This window comes from Dasypus novemcinctus, chromosome 26, assembly GCF_030445035.2.
Source record: "Dasypus novemcinctus isolate mDasNov1 chromosome 26, mDasNov1.1.hap2, whole genome shotgun sequence".
NCBI classification, from domain to species: Eukaryota; Metazoa; Chordata; class Mammalia; order Cingulata; family Dasypodidae; genus Dasypus; species Dasypus novemcinctus.
In genome coordinates, this window is record NC_080698.1 from 12,864,961 (window position 1) to 12,890,267 (window position 25,307).

The following is a 25,307-nucleotide window of genomic DNA, read 5'->3' on the forward strand; positions in this document are numbered from 1 at the left end:
GGGAAGGGAGTGGGGTATATGGGAATCCCTTGTATCTTTTATGTAACATTTATGTAATCTAAAACTTATTTAAAAATGAAAATAAATTTTAAAAATTAATTATAAAAAAAGAAGAAAAAAGTGCATGAAAAGATGCTCAACATCATTAGCTGTTAGGGAAATGCAAATAAAAAATACATTGAATAGCACTTCGCCTCCACTGGAATGGTTACTATTAAAAAAAAACAAACAGAAAATTCACGTGTTGGAGAGGATGCAGAGAAATTGGAACACTCGCCTTTGCTGGTGGGAATGTGAAATCACGAAGCTGCTGTGGAAGACACTTCGGTGGTTCCTCAGAAAGTTCTAAGTATAGAATACCATAGAACCCAGCAATTCCTCTACTAGATATACACCTAAAAGAATTGAAAGCAGCAACTGAACAATTGTTTGTGCATCAATTTTCATAGTGGCATTATTCACAATTGCCAAAAGATGGAACCAACCCTAGTGTCCATCAAGCAATGAATGGATAAACAAAATGTGGTATATATACATACAGTGGAGTCTTATTCAACATTAAAAAGGAATGAAGCTCTGATGAATGTACCAACGTGGATGAACCTTGAAGACATAATGTTGAGTGAAATAAGGCAGACACAAAAGGACATATATAATATAATCTCACTGATATGAATAATTAAAATAAGTAAACTCACAGTTAGAATCTAGAATATAGGTTACCAGGGACTGAGGGTAGGCAATGGGGCGTGAATGCTTAAATTGTACAGAATTTCCATTTGAACTGATTATAAAGTTTTGGAAATGGATGATGGTGATGGCAGAACAACATTGTGAGGGAAATTAACAGCACTGAATTATATGTGTGAATGTGGTCCAAAGTATATATATATGTATATATGTTACTAGAATAAAAAAGAAAAGAAAAAATATAGGACTGTTTAACACAGTGAACTGTATTGTAAATGATGGACTATAGTTAATAGCACAATTATAAAATGTTCTTTCATGAATTATAAAAAATGTACCACAGTAATGCAAGGTGTTAATAATAGATTGGTATATGGGGAAGAACACTCCAATACAAACTATGGATTATATTAATAGTACAATTATAATTTTTGTCCATTAATTGTAATAAAGACACCACATTAATACAAAGTTAATAATAGGATGGTATGGGAACACTGAATTTCTCTACATGATTTTTCCGTAAACTTATGACTTCTCTAATTAAAACAAAAGAGAACCACAAACTGCTCAATGTCCCTGGTGGTCAGAAGAAAGCAAATGAAGGAGTGAGCAGGTAACTGAGCCTGGGACCCCCAGGCAGAGGGATCCTGAATTAACCAATAGAAAGAGGGATCCTGAGTCAGCCAATAGGGTAGGAGAGTGTATTAGCCAAAGAGGTGCTGATGCAAAATACCAGAAATTGGTTGGTTTTTATAAAGGGTTTTTATTTTGGGTAGGAGCTTACAGATACCAGGCCATAAAGCATAAGTCACTTCCCTCAACAAGGTCTTTCCCCACATGTTGGAGCAAGATGGCTGCCGACGTCTACCAGGATTCAGGCTTCCTGGGTTCCTCTCTTCCTGGGTCTTGCTTCTCTCCAGGCTCAGATCCTCTGTTTTCTCCACAAGGTCAGCTGTAGACTATCAGGCTAATGGCTCTGTCTCTCTCCATGGGGTTTCTGCCATGTCTAAGGAGCCGTCTCTATTGCTCTGTGTTCTTCTCCTGGCTCAGGTAGTCTCTGCCCAGGGCTTGCTTCTCTTTTCTCTGTGTGCTTACTTCCCAGGGTTCCAGTTCAAAACACCAGCATCAAAACTCCAACAGCAAAAACCTTCAACTTTCTTCTTTGGCCATGTGTATTAGTCAGCCAAAGGGGTGCTGATGCAAAATATCAGAAATTGGTTTGTTTTTATAAAGGGTTTTTATTTGGAGTGTGCGCTTAGAGATACCAGGCCATAAAGCAAAAGATACTTCCCTCACCAAAGTCTATTTTCACGTGTTGGAGCAAGATGACTGCCGACGTCTGCGAGGGTTCAGGCTTCCTGGGTTCCTCTGTTCCCAGGGCTTGCTTCTTTCCAGGCTTAGAGTTCCTCTCTTCCCAGGGCTCCAGTGTAAGACTTCAACCTCAAACTCCAACATCAAAACTCCAACATCAACAACTCCTAACTCTGTCCTTTGCCATGCTTTTTATCTGTGAGTTCCCACCCACCAAAGGGCGGAGACTCAACACCCTACTGGCACAAGAGGGTTACATAATTACTTAATCAAGTAAACCTATGAATCCAATATAATCTAATATGCCCAGAGGAAAAGATCAGTTTATAAAGATAACCCAATATTTCTTTTTGGAATTCATCAATAATATCAATCTGCTGCACCATGTCTTTTTTCTGTGAGTTCCCACCCACCAAGGGGCAGGGACTCAACACTCTACTGACGTGGCCCAATCAAAGCCCTGATCATAATTTACTCATGTCCAGATAAAGACCAGTTTACAAACATAATCCAATATTCATTTTTGGAATTCATAACTATATCAAACTGCCACAGAGAATTTCAACCAATAAAATCCATTGCTTTAATAGCCAATCAGCATCTCCCAGTTAGGATATCCTATTTACATAATATGATAATCTGGTTTTGAAACCCTAACCAATGCCCTTGCTTGGAACCACTGATTGAGCAATCGAAGTATTGCACCAGGTGGGGCTCCATCAGGTAGAGAGACACAGCTAGACTCTATCAAGAGCGGCTCTGAAGCCCTGAGGGTTTTTCCATCTTTGCCCTGGTCAGGGGAACATTGAGCTGCAAACACTGAGCCAAACTGAAAAGCAAGTCAAGCTGGTGAGCTGAGCTGTGAGCATACCAAGACAAGCTGTGACAACGAACATCGCACACCAAGTCGAGCTGCAATGCCAAACCGTGTTCTTCCACCAGCCAGGCTTGTGCCTTGGCCCAGGCTTGAGCTATAACCCTGAAGGCACTTCCACCGGTGCCAGGCTGGTGCCTCAGCCAGACTTGTGCCTCGGCTAGGCTTGTGCAGCAACACCAGGGGGCATGTCCATCGTTGCCCTGACCAGGTTCGAGTTCAATACTGAGCAGTGATTAAATGAAGTTTAATTGTACTGAGGTTGTGTTTCTTCATACTGAGGTCCATCCGAACCAGAGAATAAAAGTGGCAACAACGGCAAATTCAAAGGGCAAGGTGATACCACTTTACATCTTCTGTATGAGCAGATGAAGGGATGGACACAGGTAGCCTGCTGCTGCCTCTGGGGACGCAGACTGCCAGGTTTAGTGGCCTGCAGAAACCACCTGTCCTGGGACTCAGCAAGGCCATGTGGTAGGTCCCTCAGAGGTCTCTTCTCTCAGCTGCAGAGACACCAGGGGTGGCGCTCATCATAGCAGTGTCCCTACTATGTGTGCAGAGAGTAATTGGGGAGGTTTAGAAATCCATTTATCCATGGGACAGAGGAGGAAAACACAGACCATCATGGAGCCATTATTTGGTCTGTTGACTTTGGCATATGTTGAAATATGTTCACAATGAAAGTGCTTTTACAACGTTGTGCAGGAAAAGAAAGGAAACCAGTTTGGGCTCCAGGGCACACTCCTGCAGCACTCCCATAGTCACTGTGACCTGAGCGCCACGTCATGAGCTGACCTAAACTACAAATAAGCACAATGGGATGATGAGGGGCCAAGAAGTGGGCTTGTTAGAGGTGGGTCAGAAAGCTAAATTGTCATCTACAATATGATAGCCAGGCCCTGAGCCTCAACAGACTTCAGCTCCTACACTCTGATTTATTGGACTTACCCCACTCAACTAACATGGAGTTGAAGAATGTTAACCACCACACCATGGAGCCTAGAGTGCCTACAACTGAAAGCAGGAGGATTGCATCCAGTATCCATGTGGAATCTAAGCCTCCTCTTGACACAGATGTGCAATGGACACAACAAATCCAAGGTCCACAGAGAAAATGTGGCATTGGTGTGGGAAAAGTGGCCATGGTGGCTGCTGGGTGCGGGGAATGGGAGGAAGAGATGAGATGTGGAGGCGTTTTCGGGACTTGGAGTTGTCCTGGGTAGTGCTTCAGGGACAATTACTAGACATTGTAGATCCTCCCAGGGCCCACTGGATGGAACGTGGGAGAGTGTGGGCTATGATGTGGACCATTGACCATAAGGTGCAGCGATGCCCAGAGATGTACTTACCAAATGCAATGGATGTGTCATGATGATGGGAGAGAGTGTTGCTGTGGAGGGAGTGGGGAATGGGGGCGGTGGGGTTGAATGGGACCTCATATTTTTTGAATGTAATATTTTTAAAAAATGAATAAAAAAAAAAAAAAAAAAAAAAGAAAGCTAAATTGTCATCTTGAGGTGAGAGGTTGATCGCTAAGGCCCTGAAATAGAGACATCAGGAAGAGGCAAGGCCAGCATGCTACTGCGGTAGATTGTGCTATGCACCCCAGAAAAGATGCATTCTTACCCTTAATCCATTCCTGGGGTGTGACCCACCTTAACCTTTGGAAGATGTCATTTTTAGTGAAGGTGTGGCCAACTGAATCAGGATGGGTCTTCATCCTATTACCAGAGGCCTTATAGAGAAGCCATGCAGAGAAAGCTTCAGGAAGAAGCTGGAAGTCACGTGGAACTCAGAGGAAAAAAGGAAGGCTTTGCCACTGCATTGCCATGTGACAGAAAAGCTAAGAACCAAGAATCGCCGACAGCCAGACACAGAATGCCACCACCTTCATAGAAAAAGCATCGCCTTGATGTGCCTCAATGTTGGATTTTTCCCAGACTCAAAACTATGAGCCACTAACTTCCTGTTGGAGAAGCCAAACCGTTGTGTGGCAGTTGTTTTAGCAGCTGATCGATGGAGACACTACCGGAGACACAGTGAGAGGAAGTGCCACAGAGCTGAGTGGAGAGAACACGGCTAGGAAATGGGGTGGAGAGACGGGGCCCTGCCAGAGACTGCTGGCTTTTAAAACAAGCCTGAATAACTCTGAGTCTTTAAGACAAGAACTTGTATAAATGGACACCAATAAACCCAAACACACAACAGGGCCAGCGCGTTCTCTCTTGGAGTTCCCGGCTGCTCCTGCCCCGGCCCACATGGCCGACTGCATCATGTGCCAAGCAGCACCGACGGCCACTGGATCTGTCCTGGAGACCCCCGCCCCCTCTGGCACTCCCCATGACGTGAGACCCACCGGTCCTGGGTTCGCCCCGGGTGTGCTCAGGGCCGTGACCTCCTCCTGCCTGCGCCCCTCCTGCCCCGCCCTCTCCTAAGCAGGTGTCTGGAGCCATGGTCCTGCGCTCCCACCCCTTGTGCCTCGGGTGCCTGAAGGCAGTAGGAGGCCCCAGTGAGGGAGGCGGCAAGGAGGGGAGCAGTTACCCTTGGGCCCCCTACAAGGGGACTGGAGGGGGACAGGGTCTTGCCTGGCGATGGGGACCTGGGGGTGGGTGGGGATCCAGGTGCCCTGCCTGGAGGCAGCGGGATGAGGGTGAGGCCCCCTGCCAGCAGGGCTGGGAGCGTCCAAGGTTGAAGGCAGGAGCACAGGGTGAGGACCACGCGCTGAGGGAGGCGGCCAAGCGGCAGGAAAGAGAGGTCACCCTGGGGTGCAGGAGGCGCCCACCACCCACTACGCTGAGAGCTGCGCCCCCCCCCCCTCCATTACCATCCAGGCCTGTCCTGGGCCAGCCGAGCCCACCCCTCCTGGTGGCTGCCTCAGGAACGCTGGGCCCCTGGAGGGGGTGCTGGATCCGGGATTGGTGCACCCAGGACCCTGAGGAACGCTGCAGGGAACAGGGAGACAGGAGCAGGGCTGCCAGACACGGCAGTGGGACGGGGAGGGGAGCAGGCCGCCCAGCTCACAGCCCGTGGCAGCTGGGGACCCTGCACCCCACGTCTGAGTGCCCCTTTCACTGAGGCTTGTTCAGGGCACTCCTGAGGCCAGAACCCCTGGCAGGTCACCCAAGTCCCCAGAGCGCCCCACCCCACCTTGCGGGCGGCAACGACCTGCCCATCGGGCATCTCCAGCTCTCTGCCCCGCCCTTGTCCCGCCAGCAACCCTGCACCCCAGAAGTCGGCCGGCCCCTGCCACCGCAGAGGGGGCTACAGTGGCAGGGGCACCATCTCCACCGTGGCCCTGCTGGGATGGCTCCGGCCCCTGAGATCAGACGCAGGGTGGGGGCTGAGTTTGGTTTTAGGGAATGAGCTCTGTCAGGCTAAGCGCCGGCCAGCGGCCCCAGAAGGCCTGGGCGTGAGGGCGCAGGAGGCAGGGGTGAGAGATGGGCTGAGCCCTCCACCGGCCCTTCCTCGGCCCCCTGGAAGAGGGGCGTTCCTACTCCCAGCGCAAGGGCAAGGGGACCTTGGCAAAGAGGACAGGGCCGGGAGCTGCCAGGCCAGCGCGGGAAGGCCGTGGCCCCCTGCCCCGCGGCCCTGCTCCCCGCAGCAGTGAGGCCGGGCGGGCTCCTCCTGGGGCAGGACACACAGGCCGCGGGCCCAGGTTGCACGGGGGACTCCGCGCCTCCCTGCAGGGGGAAATGGGTGGGGACTCCCTCTTTACCCAGCAGCTCCGCGCCTGCAGAAGGCAGCCTGGTCCCTGTCACAGCTGCCCTTGTGACGTCACGCTGTCTCCTCCTGCAGCCTCCTGTGCCCGCCAGGCTGGGGGCACCGGCACCGGAGGGGTATGAACACCTGAGCCACTGTCCCCAGCCATGGGCAATAACTGCTGTGTAAGACTCCATCAGAGCCACCCCTGAGGCGGGACCTGCCCCCAGCAGAGGGCAGCAAGGAGACATCATAGGACCCTGGAAAGAAAGGGGAGCTGGGCTGAGGGGCTGGGCGCAGGCGCTGGCCCTCACCTGCCCCCCAACATTCTGATTGCAGAACTTTGGTCCAGATATCGAGCTAACACTGATAGAGAGGCAGAGGCAGCAGGTAGGCGGGGCCCGGCGGGGGAACCCCACATCACTGCCGCGCTGACCCGGGGCAGGCAGCGGGGATCCATCTGTTCCCGCAGGGTTTGGCTCAGTCTTGCTCTCCTGTCCCAGAAAAGGCCCCATCCTGGGTGGGCTGAGTTAGGTGTGGAGCGAGGTGGTGGAGGGGCGAGCGACCAGGGGGTGGGCAGGCCACGCGGAGGGCGCAGCACGGGGCAGCGGGAAATGGGGAGGCAGAGAGGCAGGTGGCCGCCTGGAGCCCCCGGGGGAGACCCAGAGGGTCGTGCTGGAATTCCGAGGGGGCGGTGAGGGCTGTGGCCCCAGGGGGCAGCCAGTGGCAGCATCACGGGCTACAGTTTGGGCTGAGACTCGGGCCCAGTGCCAAGACCTGTCGTCATGGGTGCAGGAGGCTCGAAAGGGCAGGAGGGGCTGGTGGGTCCAGGGCTCACTTAGGGGGACCCCGGGCCTCCTCCCACCCACGTGGAGGCTTCTGGCTCAGTAGGTGCTTCCCCTTGCTCCACGCACCTGTGAGGTCTGTGGGCGAGCGCATCCTGCCTCACAGATGAGGACACTGCCCCTCGAGGTGGTCCATGGTCAGGGACAGGACGGGCGCAGAGGCAGACCTGACCAGGTGTTCCGTGTCCTGAGGGCCGCCCGGGAAGGCCTGATGTGGAGAGGGAGGTGTCCTTGTGGCCGACCCCGGGCTGCGGCTGGTGGCGAGAACGCCCCAGCAAGGCCTCTGCTCTGCTCGGCCAGGCGCGTATCGCAAAACAGAAGCGTCTTGAAAAAGAGACCCAGGCGGCCGAGGCGATCCAGGCCTGGTGGCGCGGCACCCTGGTGCGCCGGGCCCTGCTGGCTGCCGCCCTGAGGGCCTGGGTGATTCAGCGCTGGTGGAGGACGGTCACGCAGAGGTGGGCGCAGAAGCGGACGCAGGCCCTGCTGAGGAGCTACATAATCCAGGAGCAGGCGGCGGTCAGGCTGCAGTCCTGGGTTCGCATGTGGCAGTGCCAGCAACGCTACTGCCGCGTGTGCAATGCGCTCTGCGTGCTGCAGGCCCCGCAGGACTGCCTCGCCCTCCCGAGCCAGGACTTTTTCCAGTTTCAGTACCAAGTCCCTTCCAACCGCATCCAGTTCCATGTTGAAATCCTATCAGTCTGAAGGGCCTGGGGGTGGGGGGACTGGCTCCCTTGCCCCAGTAAACGTCTGGCCAGGTCCGTGTGTCTCCCCTTCTTCCACAATTGCGGGGACCCCAGGGGTTCACCCTGCTGTCTGCTCCTCCTCTAGGGGAGAGGCTTCAGGACAGGTACCCCCCACCCTCCGAGGACCCATGGCCCCTGTTCTGGACCGACATGGGCGCAGGCCAATGACTATTTCCAAATCAGAACCTGCCACCCAAGGCAGAGTCGGTATCCCATTCACAGCCCCGGCCCCATTCCTGTGTCTACACCTGAAGTGGGGCTGGGTGGGGGGAGCTTCTTGTCTTAAGACCCCGAGGACCTCCTCACAGGAGAGTTGCCTCTGAGGCCAGCAGTTTTCTGGGGCTAAAACAGACTTGCTTTCTCTTTGGAAAGTCCTCAGAAGTCAGCACTTGGCCGACTCTCCCGGAAGCCGTGCAGCCCAGAGAAAGCTCAGAGTCTGGCTTAGTGATGACGGGGTGCAAGGTTTTGCAAGCAGCAAGTGATGCCCTTTGGGAAATAATAGTTAGCATGCTCGTGGGGAGCCTCGGCTCTGCCTCCCTCCTCAGGACTTCTCCAGGTGCTGGGCACCACTAGGGCTCCCACTGCTAAAGCTCCGTCCCACAAGTGCACCATTCCTGGGGACTTCAACATGACGGGGGGGATGCCCCCAAATGCCACGCTCACACCTTAGACCGCTGCTTCTCAAGGTGCCAGGCAAAGGACCTTTTCTCTTGTAAATGTCCAGTTCATCACAGACCAATTGTTTTGTGAAACCCAGTAAAAATAAAGTATGGAAAAAATAAACATACTAGGTATAAACATACTAGGTATAAACATACTAGGTATAAACTTATTGTTAATTCTTAGATTGAAAATACATAAAATCATCATTATTTCAAATTGCTATAAAAGTTTCTGAATGTTTATTCTCAACCTCTGTACTTACCTTTCTGGTAACAAACAGCTCAAACAACGGACACAAGCCTTCTGGTCCCAGGCCACACGGCAGTGAGCATTGCCCTAGGCTTTTCATCATGCATAAGTGACCAATATTAATTTCAACCGCCTCAGTGTCTGCCTGCTACCTTCTTTCCTTCAGGGCAGAGGGAACAAACTATGGCCTGCAGGCCAAATGTGTCCTGCACCCTGTTTTTGTGAGTATGATTTAACTGGAACACAATTAAGCCCTGAGCTGTCCATGGCTGCTTTCACACTACACTGGCAGCGTTGCGTGGTTGTGACAGAACTGTATGACAGCAAACCTAAAATACTTACTCTCTGACCCTTATACCTGCAGACCCCTGCTATAGGCCCACTGATTATTATGGCCCAGTTCAAGTGTTTCTTCAGTCCTGATCCCAAGTTCACTCTATCAGTGTTTTACTGTCCATCATACCATCATCCTCTCACACCCCACCTTAGATTTTATTGTCCATTGTGCATGTGCTTACCATTTTACCATCATCAGCCCTCTCTCCTTGGATTAACTCAACACTCCACCTACTGTGTTATTGTACCAGAAGAGCTGAACTTTACTGAAGGAAAACAAATCTTGAATGTCTACAGAAGTTAGAAGTTTGCTTTTTGGTCAAAGAGTTCACATTCTCTCCTCTTTCTTCAAATGTGCAACTCTCCCTCTTCTCTAAACCTCAGATGGTGATGTCACCACAGACTTGGAGCTACAAAGTTGCATTGCAAGGCAAAACATTAATAAGAAAGCGTTATAATATTTTTCATTTTTTAAATACACCAAGTGATTTTTACTTTTTTTTAGTATTTCTAAATTAGTATGTATTCCATTTCTAAACTTTAAACTCATCACTATATTTCAATTTCCTATTAATTGAATTTGGCATTGTATTAGGTTTCATTGTTGAAGAAGTTTTGGACCACAGAGAGGTTCAACTATGGCAGGCGAGGAATACTGGTGTGGGATATTATTGATGGGGAGGCACATGGGTGGGAGGGAGTTCTCCAGGGCATATATAGGAGACATAAAAATGTTCTGGTATATGTTGGGTATTTTCATAGTAGTTACAATTACAAACAACAACTGACAGAGTGCTGAGTTCCTACCTAGGGGAGCTCTGTTACATTTCCCAGTGAAACAGCAATAATCTCCCAAGTGCAACAGCAAAGATCAACAAGGAAGGATGATCCAATGATGGGCCCTTGATACTGATGACTATGCTAATGAGCCTGAAATATGAACTAGGCCTAGAGCTGCAGGGTGCCTAAGCGTTACCTTCTGACAATCTCCATGTTGCTCAAATGTGGCCACTCTCTAAGCCAAACTCAGCATGTAAATTGCATTACCTTCCCCCCAACGTGGGACATGACTCCCGGGGATGAGCCTCCCTGGTGACGAGAGATAACTACCAATCACTAGCTGGTGATGTAACTAGAAAGAGACCTTGAATAAAAGGGTCAACTCAGACTAGTAGAATATCTCAGCCTACATGTAGGATCATGCTTTTTGACCTAGAATAAAGGGGGGGAATGGTAAAGACAAATGAGGTTTTACAGCTGAGTCTTCAAAAAAGAGTCTGAAGGTCATCAGAGGGGTTCTGTTTACGCAAACCTCAGCAGAACCCCGGAAAAAGCCAAAAGAGATACAACCCCAGATACTGGTTCTCCTGAAGGCTATGGAGACCCACAGGGTATATGGTCAAGGTAGATGGATTTGGAGTTCTGTGCCATGTCAGTGGGCCCTACTTTGGAATCTGTGCTCCTGAGTGTGATGGAGTTGAATTCAGATGTGACCTTTCTACACATGCCTCTTCTGTCACTTTTATTGAACCTGTGGTTGGCACTAGGAATGGTGTATACTAAGGGGACTTGATCCTGGACTGCGCATATGTCAGCTGGACCCTGAACCTCAGCAGAGTTGCAATTCCTACTCTCTGGTTTGTTGGACTTACCCAGGTCAGCTAACAGAGAGGTGAAGATGGTCAACCACCACACCAGGAAATCAAGAGTGCCTACAACTGCAAGCAGGAGAATTGCATTCATCATCCATGTGTAATCTAAGCCCCTTCTTGATCTAGAGGTAGAATGGACATCACCATCTCAGGGTCCACAGAATGGGGGAATAAAATATGGAATAGAGTGGACTTACTGATATTCTACTATAAAAATATTGTGACTGGTAATAGAAGAAATTGTAGCATTGAGGTGGAGACAGTTGCCACAGTAGTTGCTGAGGTCAGGGAGAGGAAAGAAGAGATGTGATTTGGGGGCATTTTTTGGACTTGGGGTTGTCCTAAATGATATTGCAGTGTCAGATGCTAGATTTTATATATCCTGCCATAACCCACTGAATGTACTGGGGGAGAGTGCAAACTACAGGGTAAACTATTATCCATGTGGTGCAGCAGTGCTCCAAAATATATTCACCGAGTGTAATGTGTGTGCCACAATGATGAGGGAGGTTGTTGGTTTCGGAGGAGTGGGGTGGGGAGGTGGGGGGTATACGGGAACCTTTTAAGTTTTTTAATGTAACATTTTTTGAGATGTATATATCTTCAAAAAACTATGATTTACAAAAATGATGGGGGTGGGGGTGGGAAGTGGGTTACATGGGAATCTCTTATGTTTTTTAACATAACGTTATTTGTGATCTATTAAATTTAATTTTGAAAAGTGTTTAAAAAAGTCGCATTGCAAAGGGTCATGGACACAAGGAAGAAAATAATTTTAGCCATTTTTGCAAACAATTGCTCACTATAACCTTGTGGATTTGTTAGGGGACTCCCACTGGAGTGGGTTTAGTAGGGAACGGGGGAAGTGGAAGTAGATACAATGACAAGTTTTTCTATGAGGAAGAACAAAGGAAGGACCAGGAGGTGGTCAACAAAAGACTTTAATCATGAGGAGCTCTTCATGTGCTGATGGGAAGGAAACTGATTTGGAGAAACAATGAGACTGCAGGGTTAAAATCTTTGCAAAGGTGAGAGGGAATGTTGGGTGAAGGAGCCAAGTAGAGAGAAAGAGTGGCCTCAGATGGGGTCAGAGACAGTTAATTCATTTCACCAGTGGGGAAGGTGGGGAGATGTGGTGGGATGGAGGATGGGCAGGAAGACAGGGTTTCTGTCTCTTCCCATTTGCTTGGTTAAGTGTGTGGTATTTTTGTTTTCCAACTGTTCATTTATCACATATAGGAATACAACTGAATTTTGTGTATTGACCTTGTATTATGGTAAAGTCACTTTTTAGTTCTAGAAGTTTTTTGTTTTTCTGTTTTTAGAGTTCCTGAGATTTTTTACATAAACAATCATATGTACCACAAGTTGGGAAAGTTTTATTTCTTCCTTTCCAATATGTATGCCTTCTGTTACTCCTTCTAGTCTCATTTCACTGAGTAGAACCTCCAATATCATATTGAGTTGACGTGGTAAGAGAGAACATCCTTGTTTAGTTTCCAATATGATGAAGAAAACATTCCATTTTTTCAGTAGGTATGATACTAGCTACTGGTTCCCCACAGGTGTCCTTTAGCAAGTTTAGGAAGTTTCTTTCTATTCCTGATTTCTTGAGTTTTTTTTTTAATCATTGCTGAGCTTTGTCAAATGGTTTATCTGCATCTATAGAGCTCTCTCTTTGTATTGTCTTTTACTGTCTTAATACAGTACATTACAGTAACTGGTATTCAGTGTTAAACCAGCTCTGCACATCTAGGATAAATCTCACTTGATCCTGGTATATAATTCTTTTTACATGTTTTTGGGATGGTTTGCTAATACCTTTGAATTTTTTTTTCCTCTTTTTTTATTTTGAGGTTCCAGGGGATTGAACCTGGAACCTCATATATGAGAAGCTATCACTCAACCACTGAGCCATTTCGGCTCCCAGTAACACATTTTAAAGTTTTTTTTCATCCATATTTATGAGGAATGTGAATCTATAGCTTTCCTTTCACATTTTGTCTCTGTCTGGCAAGGTGCCAGGGTTATACTGGCCCCAGAGAATGAGTTGGGAGGTGTCCCCACTCTATTACACAAAACCTTTGTGTTGGATTGGTATATTTCTTCTTGAAATATTTTATGAACTTCATCAGAGAAGCCAATTGCATCTGGACTTTTCTTTGTGGGAAGGTTTCAATTACCAATTGAATTAATTTACTTGTCAGCTTTGATCACTTTTATCTCTCTAAGAATTTGCCGATTTCATCTCCATTGTCTAATATGTTGGCATAAAGTTATTCAAAATGTCCTCTCATGTCTTTTTCATTTCTATACAGTTGGTAGTAGTGACCTTTGTTTCATCCTGATTTTGTTATTACTGTCTTCTCTCTTCTTTTTTTGGCCCAGCTAACTAGTGGTTTATCAACTTTTGTTTTTATTTTCTGTTTATCTCTTTTCTATGTTATTGATTTCCTTCCTCAGATATTTATTATTCCTTTTATTCTGCTTGCTATACCTTCAAGAGGGCATACTGACCTTCTCTTAGGTTAGCAGCTTTTGGACGACAAGGTAGTCTCACTTGGCTATCATGTTTCTGTGCCCATCGCTGCATTTCTTCTCCTGTAAAGTGGGTTGCTTGGCCCAAGCCTAGGCTATATGGGTCTTCTGTTAGTAAACGAACCCTCTGTGCTTTTGGAGAATCGTGCTGACCAAGGCAGAGCAGGCAACCCAGACCGGCAATACTATCGGTTCCTGTAAGGAACATAGTGTGGATTCGCCCAGGGTGGAAGGGTCTGGTGGAGTCAATCCTGGGAGGCAGGGCTGACATACAACCTGGATAGCTCTTAGAATCTTGGATAAAGCCATGGCCACACTAAGTGAGGTAAGAATTCCAGAACTTTCATGGATAGAGTGAAGGAGGCCTGAAGGGTTCAACAAGTAGGTACACGAGAGCAGAGAGATTAATGTAAGGCCAGAAAACCCTCCAGCTGAGTATTTGTGGTAGGAGAGACCAGAGAACATTCTGCTTATCACATTATAAGAAATGTACTGAAGGGGCCTGCCATCAATAAGAAGTCCATTATTGGGATTCTCATCCTCGACGAAAAGGCAATGGCCAGGTCGGCTGCTTTGCCTCTGGGCAGTCCCTGCTTGGTGAGTGTGGGCAAACCCTGCCCGGGGTCACGGGGTCCAGCGAGTGCTCAAGTCAGGACCTGCTCTGGGCCAGGTCATCTATTCAGGGACCTCCAGGAAGGGCCAGCCCCACCCACCAGCAGTGGGCATGTTGCCCGTGCTGGAAGAAGTATGTAGGGAGAGGTGGTTGAGGGGGAAAATGGCTTCTGTATTTTAAGGCTGGAAGGCTCCTTTGGGATGGAAGACAAATCTGAGACCCTTGTGTCCCAGATTAGGCAGTAGGCCATGAGAAGAAGCCCCATCCTCCTTAGACCAGCCCTAGGGCTCCCTGGGCAAACTGCCCATGTGGGAAATGACTCAGGCTGGGGTGGTGCAGAGGCAGCTTTCCAGATTGGCTTGTCTTGGGAGCTCTAAGGAGTTGCTCATCCTAACTTCATGTGACCCTTGACATCTGCCATGCCATTGAGGCCATTTGAAAGTCCACCTCCTTACCGACCTGATGAATTCAGAACAAGTCATTATGCACCAAGCAAAGACATATGTGATGGAGAGATGCACATTCAACCAATGCTATTTCAGCCAGCATTTTCTTTCTGCCCAGAAAATGCAATTCTTCACATCTACAAGTGGACTTCCCCTCTAGGAGTGATTTGGATTCTGTAGATGCTCATTTTCATGATATGCACTGCCATACTTACCCACGTTGCCTCCACACTTGTCTGGGACAGAGCCTATGGCACTGCTTTATGGGAGGTGGCTCAGTCTAGTCATATGGAGCAAATGGCTTTGGTGGCTGTGGAAGTGGTATGGCTATGGTTATGACTATGGGAGAAGCTACGGAGCTCTGAGAGTGGCAGAGGGCTTCCTACTGGCTATGGCTGCCTTTTGTCTCGTTGTAGGATCAGTGATATTTGTTACCAGCATTATAAGATCGGAAGTATCCAGAACAAGAAGTTATTACTTGAGTGTGATAATAGTGAGTGCTGTCCTGGGCATTCTGGTGTTTATTGCCACAATGTTGTATATAATGAGAGTCAACCCAACAGCCCAGGCTTCTGGATCTATGTTTAGTTCTCAGATTTATGCTCTCTGCAAACACTTTTCTACACCTGCAGCTACTGGACTCTACGTGGATCAGTATTTGCATCACTTCTGTGTGGTGGATCCCCAAGAGGCCATTGCCATTGCATAGGGTCTCATGAATATTGTGACTTTTGCTTTAACAATTTTCTTTGCTGTGAAAACTCAAAGAAAGATGAACCAGTAAGACAAGTGAAATATTTCATGGGACAAAAACCACCCTATGTCGAATAGTAGGTTAAAACGTTTCTGCAGACTCACACGACATGCTCCCACCATCTGACTTTGTGAAGAGAGTTGACAGTTCCATGGCAAACCTCCCAATGGTAACGTGAATGACGGTCAGTCATACCCGGATTCTTCCTGTAAATCAACACTGGTGCCTGAAGTGACTCCACTCGTGGATGCCCTCAGGCAGCCTCGTTACAGCACCAGTGGTAACTACGAGGCACCTTGGAAAAGGACTCCCATGGAGGGAATAGCAGGAAACTCAAAGAGGACAGAGCAAGACCACAGTGAAATGGACTACACGACAGATGAGCATACGATGAGCTGGAGGAGGCCTGGGCCAGGGACTCTCCACCTACCCCTTCAGGTCAGCAAAGACCCCTCTGAAGAGAAATGTTGCCACTGGCCTGCAAGAATACGGGAACTTAGAAGCAGAACTTGGTGTGATCTATAAAGAACTCTCTGGATAAAGACCTGGGTGACTATACAGAAGAAAGTGAAGATGCAGAGCTGCAGCTGAATACAATAGACTCAGGCAAGTTAAGGGATCTGCAGATTTCAAAAGAAAAAGAAGTTTTGCAAGCAGTGGAAGAGTAAATTGTCACACCTTGAGAAGACGGTTGAAGATTAAGATGGATAGAAAACAAGGGAGATACCACATTGTTTGAGAGATGAGATGCATCCACCTGACATCTCTGCAGTGTTCTCAGAAGGCAAATGATTTGGACCCCAACAGGGAGGTCGCATCATTGTGACAATTAGAGATTTTCGTAGCTTTAATATCATCAGCTTAATGTCAGTATTGAAGTCTTTCATAAATAGCTTTTGATAACAATGGGATGAACAATTAAGGATTTTATGCATTAAACATTGGTTCTTGTAATATGGCCTATGCATAAATTCAAACTTATTCTATATCCAAGTATGCCTAGGTCCCAGAAAGCTCTATAGGCTTTGGATATTCAGGGAGGATGCAAACTATATGTGTTAATTCAAGCTTCCTTGGAATGTGGGGGGTATGTGTTATTTCAAGCTTACCTGGAATGTGGGGCATATATGTTAATGCAAGACCTATCTTGTACTCAGATAAAACACTTGAAACTCTAAGAAACCAACAAAAAAATGTCCTTTTGCATAAAAGCACCATTTGACTCCCCATTCCTACCTCCTCTGTATAAAAGGGACCCAAAAATCCTATTTGGGGCTTCATTGTTTATTGGAATAGCAGTCTGCCGAGGCCAACCAGCTGTTAACAAATCTTTCTTCTCAGCTGCTCGCATCCTGGCCTTCAATACCATGTACACCTGATTTTTCTCTACTACAACATCCCTGGGGGCTTGTCCAGGATACCCTGAGAAGGCCAGAGGCGGCAACAGTTGATTGCCCCTCCTGGATGTCTCTGAGAAGGCTGGAAGGGCCTGGGTGAGCCCCAGCCCTGGGCGCCCCTGGACTCTCCTTAGTCCTGAAAGAGGTTTTTGACTCTTCCAGAGTCCTCATGGATGCATTGGAGGGTTTGAAAGAGACCCTGAGAATGAAACAAGAATTTCCGCATGCCAGACAGGTAAGATCCTCCTGGGGGCATAGTGCAGGAAAAGCCTAATTCTGAAAAACAAGGAGGGAAGCCTGATCAACTCCCAAAGAAGACCCAGTACTCCTCAGAAGGGAGGAAGCCGATTTCTCTAGGTCCGAGAAAGGAAAGAGGGTGGTTGTGTGCCTGTGATTGTGGAGACTGAGTGAGAAGCAGAGATACACTTCTGTGGGATGAGTGCGGAGTCCCGATCCACAGTTCCATGGTGACTTCATCTGGTGAAGGGCAGTCTGGATGGTCTCCCTCCAAAGGGACACTCTTCTGAGTCAGGGGCTTGCACTGACCTGTTAAGGCTAAGAGGTGCCATAAGCTCCCACAAGGGGCGCAGCCAGAGATGGATGAAGCAAAAGGCTGAGTGAGTGTTGTGCAGTGTCAGGGTGGAAACATGGGAAAACACACAAAGTAGGACCCCGTTAGGTTGCATGCTGAAAAACTTTCCCTGAGCATTCCATGGAGATGTATACAGCATAAAATTCCAGCCAGGAAAGCTTAGAATGCTTTGTGAATTAGAGTGGCCAAATTTTGGCATGGGCTGGCCCCAGGAGGGCATCTTTGACCCCTGGATCATCTGTAAAGTCTATGACGTAGTATGTGGAAAACCAGGGCATGCTGACCAGTTCCTCTATATCAATGCCTGGCAGGATGCTGTGAGTCATAGTCCACCCTGATTAGGGAAATGTATGACTAAAGAAGCCAAGACTTGCCTGATACAAATAAAAGCCCAGAAGTGCTGTCCCAGGAACCAGGCCAAACAAGCACCGTGGAAAGGGTCCAGATGAAGTGAGTCCCAAACCCAGTGCCAACCCACCCATTCTAGAAGGCCAGATGAAAATGACCTCCTGTCCCTTTATGCAATAGCTCCTACCACGCCAGTGCTGAGGAATGGGGATGATTCAATTTCCCTGAGCAGTGCATCCCCGCAGCCTCCACAGCTGTCTTTGTCACCATTCCCACTGGGAAGTGTGCCCCCGCAGCCATTTGCCCCCAGCAGTGTCATGCCAACCATCAGTCAGGAAGGAGTCCCTGAAAGATGACAACTCAGACCAGGGGAGCCCCAAAGACAGGTGGAGCAGGGAGAAGGCTGCCCTACAAATTACCTCTCCATGAAGCCCAAGCTCCAATTTACTATGATGCAGATGGCCAGATTCAAGGAGGAAACCGAGCATTCATGTACCAACTCTTCACTCCACCAACCTCTTTAACTGGAAGAACCACCCCACCATACTCGGAGAAGCCTCAGGCCATGATGGACCTCTTCCAGTCCATCATACAGACCCACAAACCCACCTGGGCTGATTGTAAACAACTCATCATGACCTTACTCAACTTTGAGGAGAGAACATGAGTCACACAAGGGGCTCTAACTGGCTCAAAGAGCACCCACCTAAGGGAACCCTGGACAGTGACCAATATGCCTGCACACAGTTCCCAGATGAGGATCCCAATGGGATCCCAATGACACAACAGGACTTAACCAACCAGAAACTTTCCATAGGGCCTTAGTTGAAGGGTTCAGAGCTGGGAGTCAAAAAGCAGTAAACATGGTGAAAACCACCCAAGTCCTACAGACTCTCAATGAAAATCTGGCTCACTTCTATGAGAGACTGTGCAAGGATTTCATGTATTCACCCATTTTAACCCAGATGCTCCCAAAAACCAAACAATGGTCAATGCAGCATTCATTGCCCAATCACAGGCTGGCATCTGAAGAAAATTACAGAAGTTAGATGGGTTCACTGGTATGAATATTTCCCAGCTCACGGAGGGAGCCACCAAGTTTTATGTCAACTGTGATATAGAAACCAGGAGGGAGGAAAGCCAGAAAATGGAAAAGAAAGCAGACCTTCTTCCAGCAGCAATAGTCAAAAGAAGCAATTCTGTGTCAAGTAAAGTAAACTGGGAAACCCCTGCCCCAAGGAGGGGAAGGGGCCCACCCCTAGGGTGAAATGAGTGCACGTACTGCACGGAGGAGGGGCACTGGAAACAGGAGTGCCCCAACAGGCCACCCACCCCGTTGCCCCCAAAAAAGTGGCCAAAGTATTAGCCAGGAGAGCAAGCAGAACATCACAAACTAAACCCTGGGTTCACAAAAATTCAGAAAGAAAACCTGCAAGTCAGCTCATCAGACTTGCAAGAATAAAGGACTCTGATGGAGATTATTAGGACAGATCAGGCTCCTATTCTCTCAGCCACACAGAGCCTATGGTTGGGGTCCAAATTGGGGGCCGCACCATACATATGATGGTCAACACTGGGGTTCAACACTCTGTAATAACCAAGGCCATTATCAAAAAGACAAGGCACTATCATAGGGGCAACTGGTAAAAGCACCCAGTGGCCCTTCCTCCAAGCCAGGACGTGTAACATTGGGGTAAAGAAGTCACTCACGAGTTCCTGTACCTCCCAGAATGCCCTGTCCCCTTCTGGGTCAGGACCTGCTGTCTAAACTACAGGCTCAAATTACCTTTAACGCCATGGGGCAATCCATATAACACCAGGACCACCAAACCCTCTGAAAAGAGAGCAAACACTCCCTCTGCAGGAGGGATGGAGACTGTTCTGCCTCAGCAAAGCTGGCCAATCTACAGCCACACAGCTCCCCTTCGAAGATGTACCTAAAGTGTGGGCAAAAGGCATCCCACTGGGGATGGCACACAACATTCCTCCAATTATTGTTGAAATAAAGCCCACAGCCAGCCCAATGAGCATAAAGCAACATCCAGTTCCACATGAAGAGCAAGAAAAATCCGGCTACATATTCAGAGATTGCTGAATGAAGGCATACTAACGCCATGCCAGTCTCCATGGAATACCCCACTCCTCCCAGTTAAAAAGGCTGATGGGGATTACCACCCGGTCCAGGACTTGCGAGCAGTAAACTCAGCGATAATAACCCTACACCCGGCGGTCCTCAGTCCTTACACTCTCCTCAGCTTGATACCCTCATCAGCAATCTACTTTTCATGCCTGGATCTTAAAGACACTTTCTTTTGCATTCGAACAGTGCCCTGGAGTCAACCGATTTTCAACTTTATGTGGGACAATCTGAGATCTGGCGAAAACCCAACAGCTAACCTGGACACATCTCCCTCAGGGATTTAAAAATGTGCCCAGTATTTTCAGACAAGCCCTGGCCAGTGATCTTAAATCCTTTAAACCAGAAAGCCATAATTGTTTTCTCCTCCAATATATAGATGACCTCATCCTCAGAAGGCCCTCCTACCAAGACTGTGCTAGCGGAACCCATGACCTCTTAAAACATCTGCAACAAAAGGGGTATCGGGTGTCCAAGAAAAAAGCCCTTATCTGCCTATCTCAGGTCAAATATCTAGCACAGGGACTCCATGAATTGGGACTTGAAAGAAAGGAGGCAATCTGTAGCCTCCCTGAACCCAGCACTCACCCTAAGTTGTGAGAATTCCTCAGAGCGTCTGGAATCTGCGGCATTTGGACCCCCAATTTTGGGGCCCTCACGTGCCCTTTGTATGAAGCCAAAAAGGCGGAGGATCGTGATCCCCTGCTCTGGGAAAGCCCACAGAAAAAAATGCTTTCAGCACTCTCAAGCAGGCTTTGATGGAAGCACCGAGCCTCGGGCTTTCAGATCTCAGTAATCTGTTCTACCTATATGTCCATAATCACCAAAGCATAGCAGTAGGAGTACTCACTCAATACCTGGGTTCCTGGCAAAGACCTGTAGCCCATCTATCCAAACAGCTGGACATTGTAGCCCAGGGATGGCCCTCATGCCTGCAAACTGTAGCAGCTGCAGCACTGCTAACACTAGAAGCCATAAACTTAACTTTTGGGCAGCCTATAATTGTTCAGGGTCTGCATGCAGTAATTGCTATCTTAGAAGCCAAAGGAACACAACGGCTTACAAACAGCTACCTGGTTAAATATCAAACCCTATCATGTGAAAATCCATCTGCCTAACTGGAACTTATTTAAAAAACCCTAAATCCTGCTACCCTGCGACCCATCAAACTGGGAATTCCAACCCATAACTGCCTGGAAACATTGCAAGAAGTGTATTCCAGCCAGCCGGACCTCCAAGACCAGCCACTACCAAATCCCGACATGGAGTTATTCATGGATGGGAGTAGCTTTATTCAGGGCAGTGACTGGCAAGCGGGATACACTGTAGGAACCTCTGAAACCACAGTGGAGGCCCAGCGCCTCCTGAGTAACACCTCAGCACAAAAAGCCGAACTCATTACCTTCACCCTAGCCCCATTAACTTACGCAGCTCCATACACCTGTACAAGCTGGGAGATGCAGTCTGGGTCAAAGATGGAAATCAGCTCCACTAATCCCTCGATGGCGAGGACCCTATCTTGTCATTTTATCCACCCCAGTGCAGTTAAAGTAGCTGAAATCATCCTGTGGATACACCATAGTTGGGTCAAGTGAGCTGCCTCAGGGTCCTGGACCTTTATTCCAGATACCCACAACTCAACCAAACTCATCTTGTGAAAGAACAAAACACCAAGCCCTGCTCCAGTCACACCCCAGAAGCTGACTGGTCCATGCATGGCTGAAGGTTGAGGATGGAACACTGAGCTCTGCTCCAGTCACACCCCAGAAGCTGATTGGTCTACCCATAACCGAAGAGTAGAAATCTGGTTTAATCCCAATTACAATGCCGCTTTGGTTATTTTCCCTACTCCTAGCCCTGATCCCAGGTCGGCACCTCCCCTGGTCCCAGGTCGGCACCACAGAGTGTAAGCCATATATCCAAGAAGTGCGACCAGGGGCCCATGTCAATACCACATTAATATATCATGGCCATTACACCTGCAAGGGCCATATAACTACCTGCCAGTTTCAGAGAATCTCCTAGAGTGTAACATATCCGGCCGAATAACCTGTTATGACTTCAAGCCCCCAACAGTCTCCCATAACAGGGAAATAAGAGCATTTAATCAAAACGGGGAGCTACTTAACTCCACCCCAATCACTAGCCGGAACCAATGAGTGTCGCTCCTATTTGACGCATGTCAAGTTATAGACTCCAGGATACCATGGAACACCAAATGTGGAGGGCTCAGCTGGGAGCAGAAATATACTCATAACAATAAGTGTATGTGCGCTCCAGAAATGAAAAGTGCAGCCCGAGGAGGGGGCTTCTGGTGCAAGTACATAGGCACATACTACTGCCCCTACTGGTCCTGGGTCACCTGGGCCACCTGGAACACAGGCACAACTAAACAAACAGCCATCCCCACCAAAGCAAAGGCCCCGACTAACTGTCCACGTGGTCAGTGTAACCCCTTAAACTTCACCATCCCAAACCCTGAACCCTGGCAGACTCAGGGAGTCCAAATGGGCCTCCACATTGGCGGTAAAGGAATAGACCCAGGAGCCTACAGCTGGGTTGGTATTGGGAACAGCCACTCACAAGTAAAGCCCACTCTGTTATACTCCTTGTATGAAAAAATGGAGAAGTCCTTTTCCATTCCACAAGCAGCAAAAAAACCTCTTTATAAACCTAGCTGAAGTACTAGGGGCAGCCTTAAATGTCTTTTTGTGCTATGTATGTGGAGGTACTAGTATGGGAGACCAATGGCCCTGGGAAACTAGAGAATACAATTACGGCCAACCATATAATGAAACTGTCCTTCCAGCTGCCCCCCGAGATAGTATGTGGCCCTTGCAAACTAATGTCATAGGAAAATACTGTACTTCAAGGGCCTGTCTAAACTCCTTTATATCTGTTAGAAACCTAACATGTACGCAAGGAAAATTGCAAAATTACAGCACCAATACAACAGAGACTTGGGAAACATGGAATGAATCTGACCTCATTCTCATAAATCACATTTTCCCCAAATTAATCACAGTGTGGAACTCCACCGCAAAGGGCCCCTTTATTGCCCCTAACAGTCTGTACTGGATTTGTGGAAAAGTCACTTCCAAGAACTTTCCTGAAATAGGTGTGATACTTGTATGCCCGGTACAATAAAGGTCCTTCTTCCTCATTCCCTTAGCAGAAGGGTAAGAGCTGAGGCAACCAGTATATCAAAAAGGGCTGTCATTACCTGGGGAGGTGAAGAATGGCCCCCTGAGCGTATAATCCAGTACTATGGGCCAGCAACTTGGGCAGAGGATGGCACGTGGGGTTATCGAACCCCTATCTATATGCTAAACCGAATCATCTGCTTACAAGCCATGGTAGAAATAATAACTAATGAAACTGCCCATGCTCTACTAGCCCAACAGCAAACTAAATTCAGAAATGCTATCTATCAAAACCTTCTTGCCCTAGACTATCTCCTGGCAGCTGAAGGGGAAGTTTGTGGAAAATTCAATCTCTCTAATTGCTGCCTTGAACTAGACAGCACTGGAAAGGTTATCGATGAAATTATAAGCAAAATGGTAAAAATTGCTCATGTTCCAATGCAGACCTGGAATGGATGAGATTTAAGTAATCCCTTTGGAAACTGGCAGTCAATAGCAGACAATTTCAAGCTTCTAGTGGGAATAATTGTTTTCCTTATAGGAGGATGTATCATACTTCCTTCTCTCCTCCCTTTCATTGTAAACAGGATATGCACCCTAATAAATAGTATAGCAAAAACGCAGACAGCTGCCCATCTCATGGCTCTATATACATATCAGTCAGTCCAGAGAGACTCTGACAATAGTGATGCCAAAGCTCAATAACCTTAAGCAGGCATCAAAAGGGGGAAGTAATATGGCCTGTGCATAAATTCAAACTTATTCTACATCCAAGTATGCCTTCTTCCTGGAAAGCCAATTGAAGGGTATAAGCTCTACAGGCTTTGGATATTCAGGGAGGATGCAAACTATATGTATTAATTCAAGCTTGCCTGGAATGTGGGGGATATGTGTTAATTCAAGCTTACCTGGAGGATATATGTTAATTCAAGTTTACCTGGAATGTGAGGGATATATGTTAATGCAAGACCTGTCTGGTACTCAGATAAAACACTTGAAACTCTAAGAAAGTAACAAAAATGATCCTTTTGCATATAAGCACCGTTTGACTCCCCACTCCTACCTCCCCTAATAAAGGGACCCAAAAATCCTATTCAGGGCTTGGCTTTTTATTAGGACAGGAGTCTGCTGAGCTCAGCTGGTTGTTAATAAATCTTTCTCAGCTTCTCACATCCTGGCCTTCAGTATCATGTACACCTGACCTTTCTCTGCTGTAACACTTGTGTTAAGAACTAAAAACCGTTGGAGGTTTATAACTTTAAAGAAGCCCCGGCATGAACTGTGCAATGACCTTTCACACCCTGGACAGATGTCCTATTAACACCTAAATGCATTCGCCCTCCTGGCAATACTCCTGAAATCTATTATTTACCATTCTTTTCAGATAAGGACACTGGGTCCCTGCACTGATGTCTTGAAGTGAAAACTGCTTGTTTCCTAGCTTGCAGGTGTGGTGAAGTCTGTTCATTGGCTCCACTAATAAAGTCCTTGTCCTTTCCTGTTTTAGCTGCTACTTTAGCATTCTACCACCCCTCCCCCATTGATTTTTTCTGTGTATAAATGGTTGAAAGAGTACCTCTTCTTGTTTTCCATTGCCCTACTAATAACACTCATGTAAAAATAACAAATACATAAAGTGTAAAGATTGTATATGTATAATTACTTTTTTAAATCAAAGTTTAAACTTAGTGGCTAGAATTTTGTTGCACATTTTAAAATACTTTTTATCTTTTATGGTTTAAAACAAAATATTTTTATCTTTTATGTTGTTTTTTAACCAACTAGACTTTTTCATTATAACGACTATCCAATAACATTTATCATTCAATTTCAACTTGAGTTGTATCTTACGGGAATGCTCATGTTCCATTTATGTTTTATAAGGTATTAAACCTGGTGCTTTTCTGCAACATTTCTGTCTGGTGTATTTAGTACTGTTATGTGGAAAACTACACACAGGAGCCATAGCTGTTGTTCTTTCAACAATTGTGGGTACTGTGCTGGTTGAGAGCTTCCTAATATTTCAGCTATATGAAGGCTGGTTTGTCTGGAAATAGAAGGCTATGGGATAAAACATGACATTATTATTTCCAATGGTGACCATAAACTCAGTGTGGTTTTCAAAAAATTCACTTTCTTTTTAGGTAAAGTAAAATTAGCTTATAATACTGCACATAGAGCTTGAAAGTTAATTGTGATCATCCTCCCAACTTTTAGAACTGTGCACTTTCACAGCACTTACACAGTTTGTTTTTCTGAATATCTTTAATAATA

At 47.3% G+C, this 25,307-nt stretch overlaps 1 protein-coding gene, 1 long non-coding RNA gene and 1 pseudogene across 2 annotated transcripts; all 3 read left to right on the plus strand.

The window, feature by feature from the left end:
• The first annotated feature begins 6,684 nt into the window (after positions 1-6,684).
• On the plus strand, positions 6,685-8,180 carry IQCF3 (IQ motif containing F3). The gene is made up of 3 exons (XM_058288723.1): positions 6,685-6,762; positions 6,917-6,967; positions 7,723-8,180. Exons 1-3 carry the CDS (start codon positions 6,745-6,747, stop codon positions 8,122-8,124), a joined length of 471 nt encoding a protein of 156 aa, XP_058144706.1. The 5' UTR covers positions 6,685-6,744; the 3' UTR covers positions 8,125-8,180.
• Positions 8,181-13,964: 5,784 nt separating this feature from the next.
• Positions 13,965-24,608, plus strand: LOC139437622 (uncharacterized). Its single transcript, XR_011647493.1, has 3 exons — positions 13,965-14,200; positions 16,976-17,048; positions 24,418-24,608. It is a non-coding gene; the product is annotated as an uncharacterized lncRNA (long non-coding RNA).
• Positions 14,636-16,118, plus strand: LOC101447744 (occludin-like; annotated as a pseudogene).
• Positions 24,609-25,307: the final 699 nt, after the last annotated feature.

Bases quoted from the DNA above. Each gene is read 5' to 3' on its own strand.
- IQCF3 (XM_058288723.1), top strand. The intron at 6,968-7,722 runs GTAGGCGGGGCC...CTGCTCGGCCAG, and splicing joins TAGAGAGGCAGAGGCAGCAG to GCGCGTATCGCAAAACAGAA.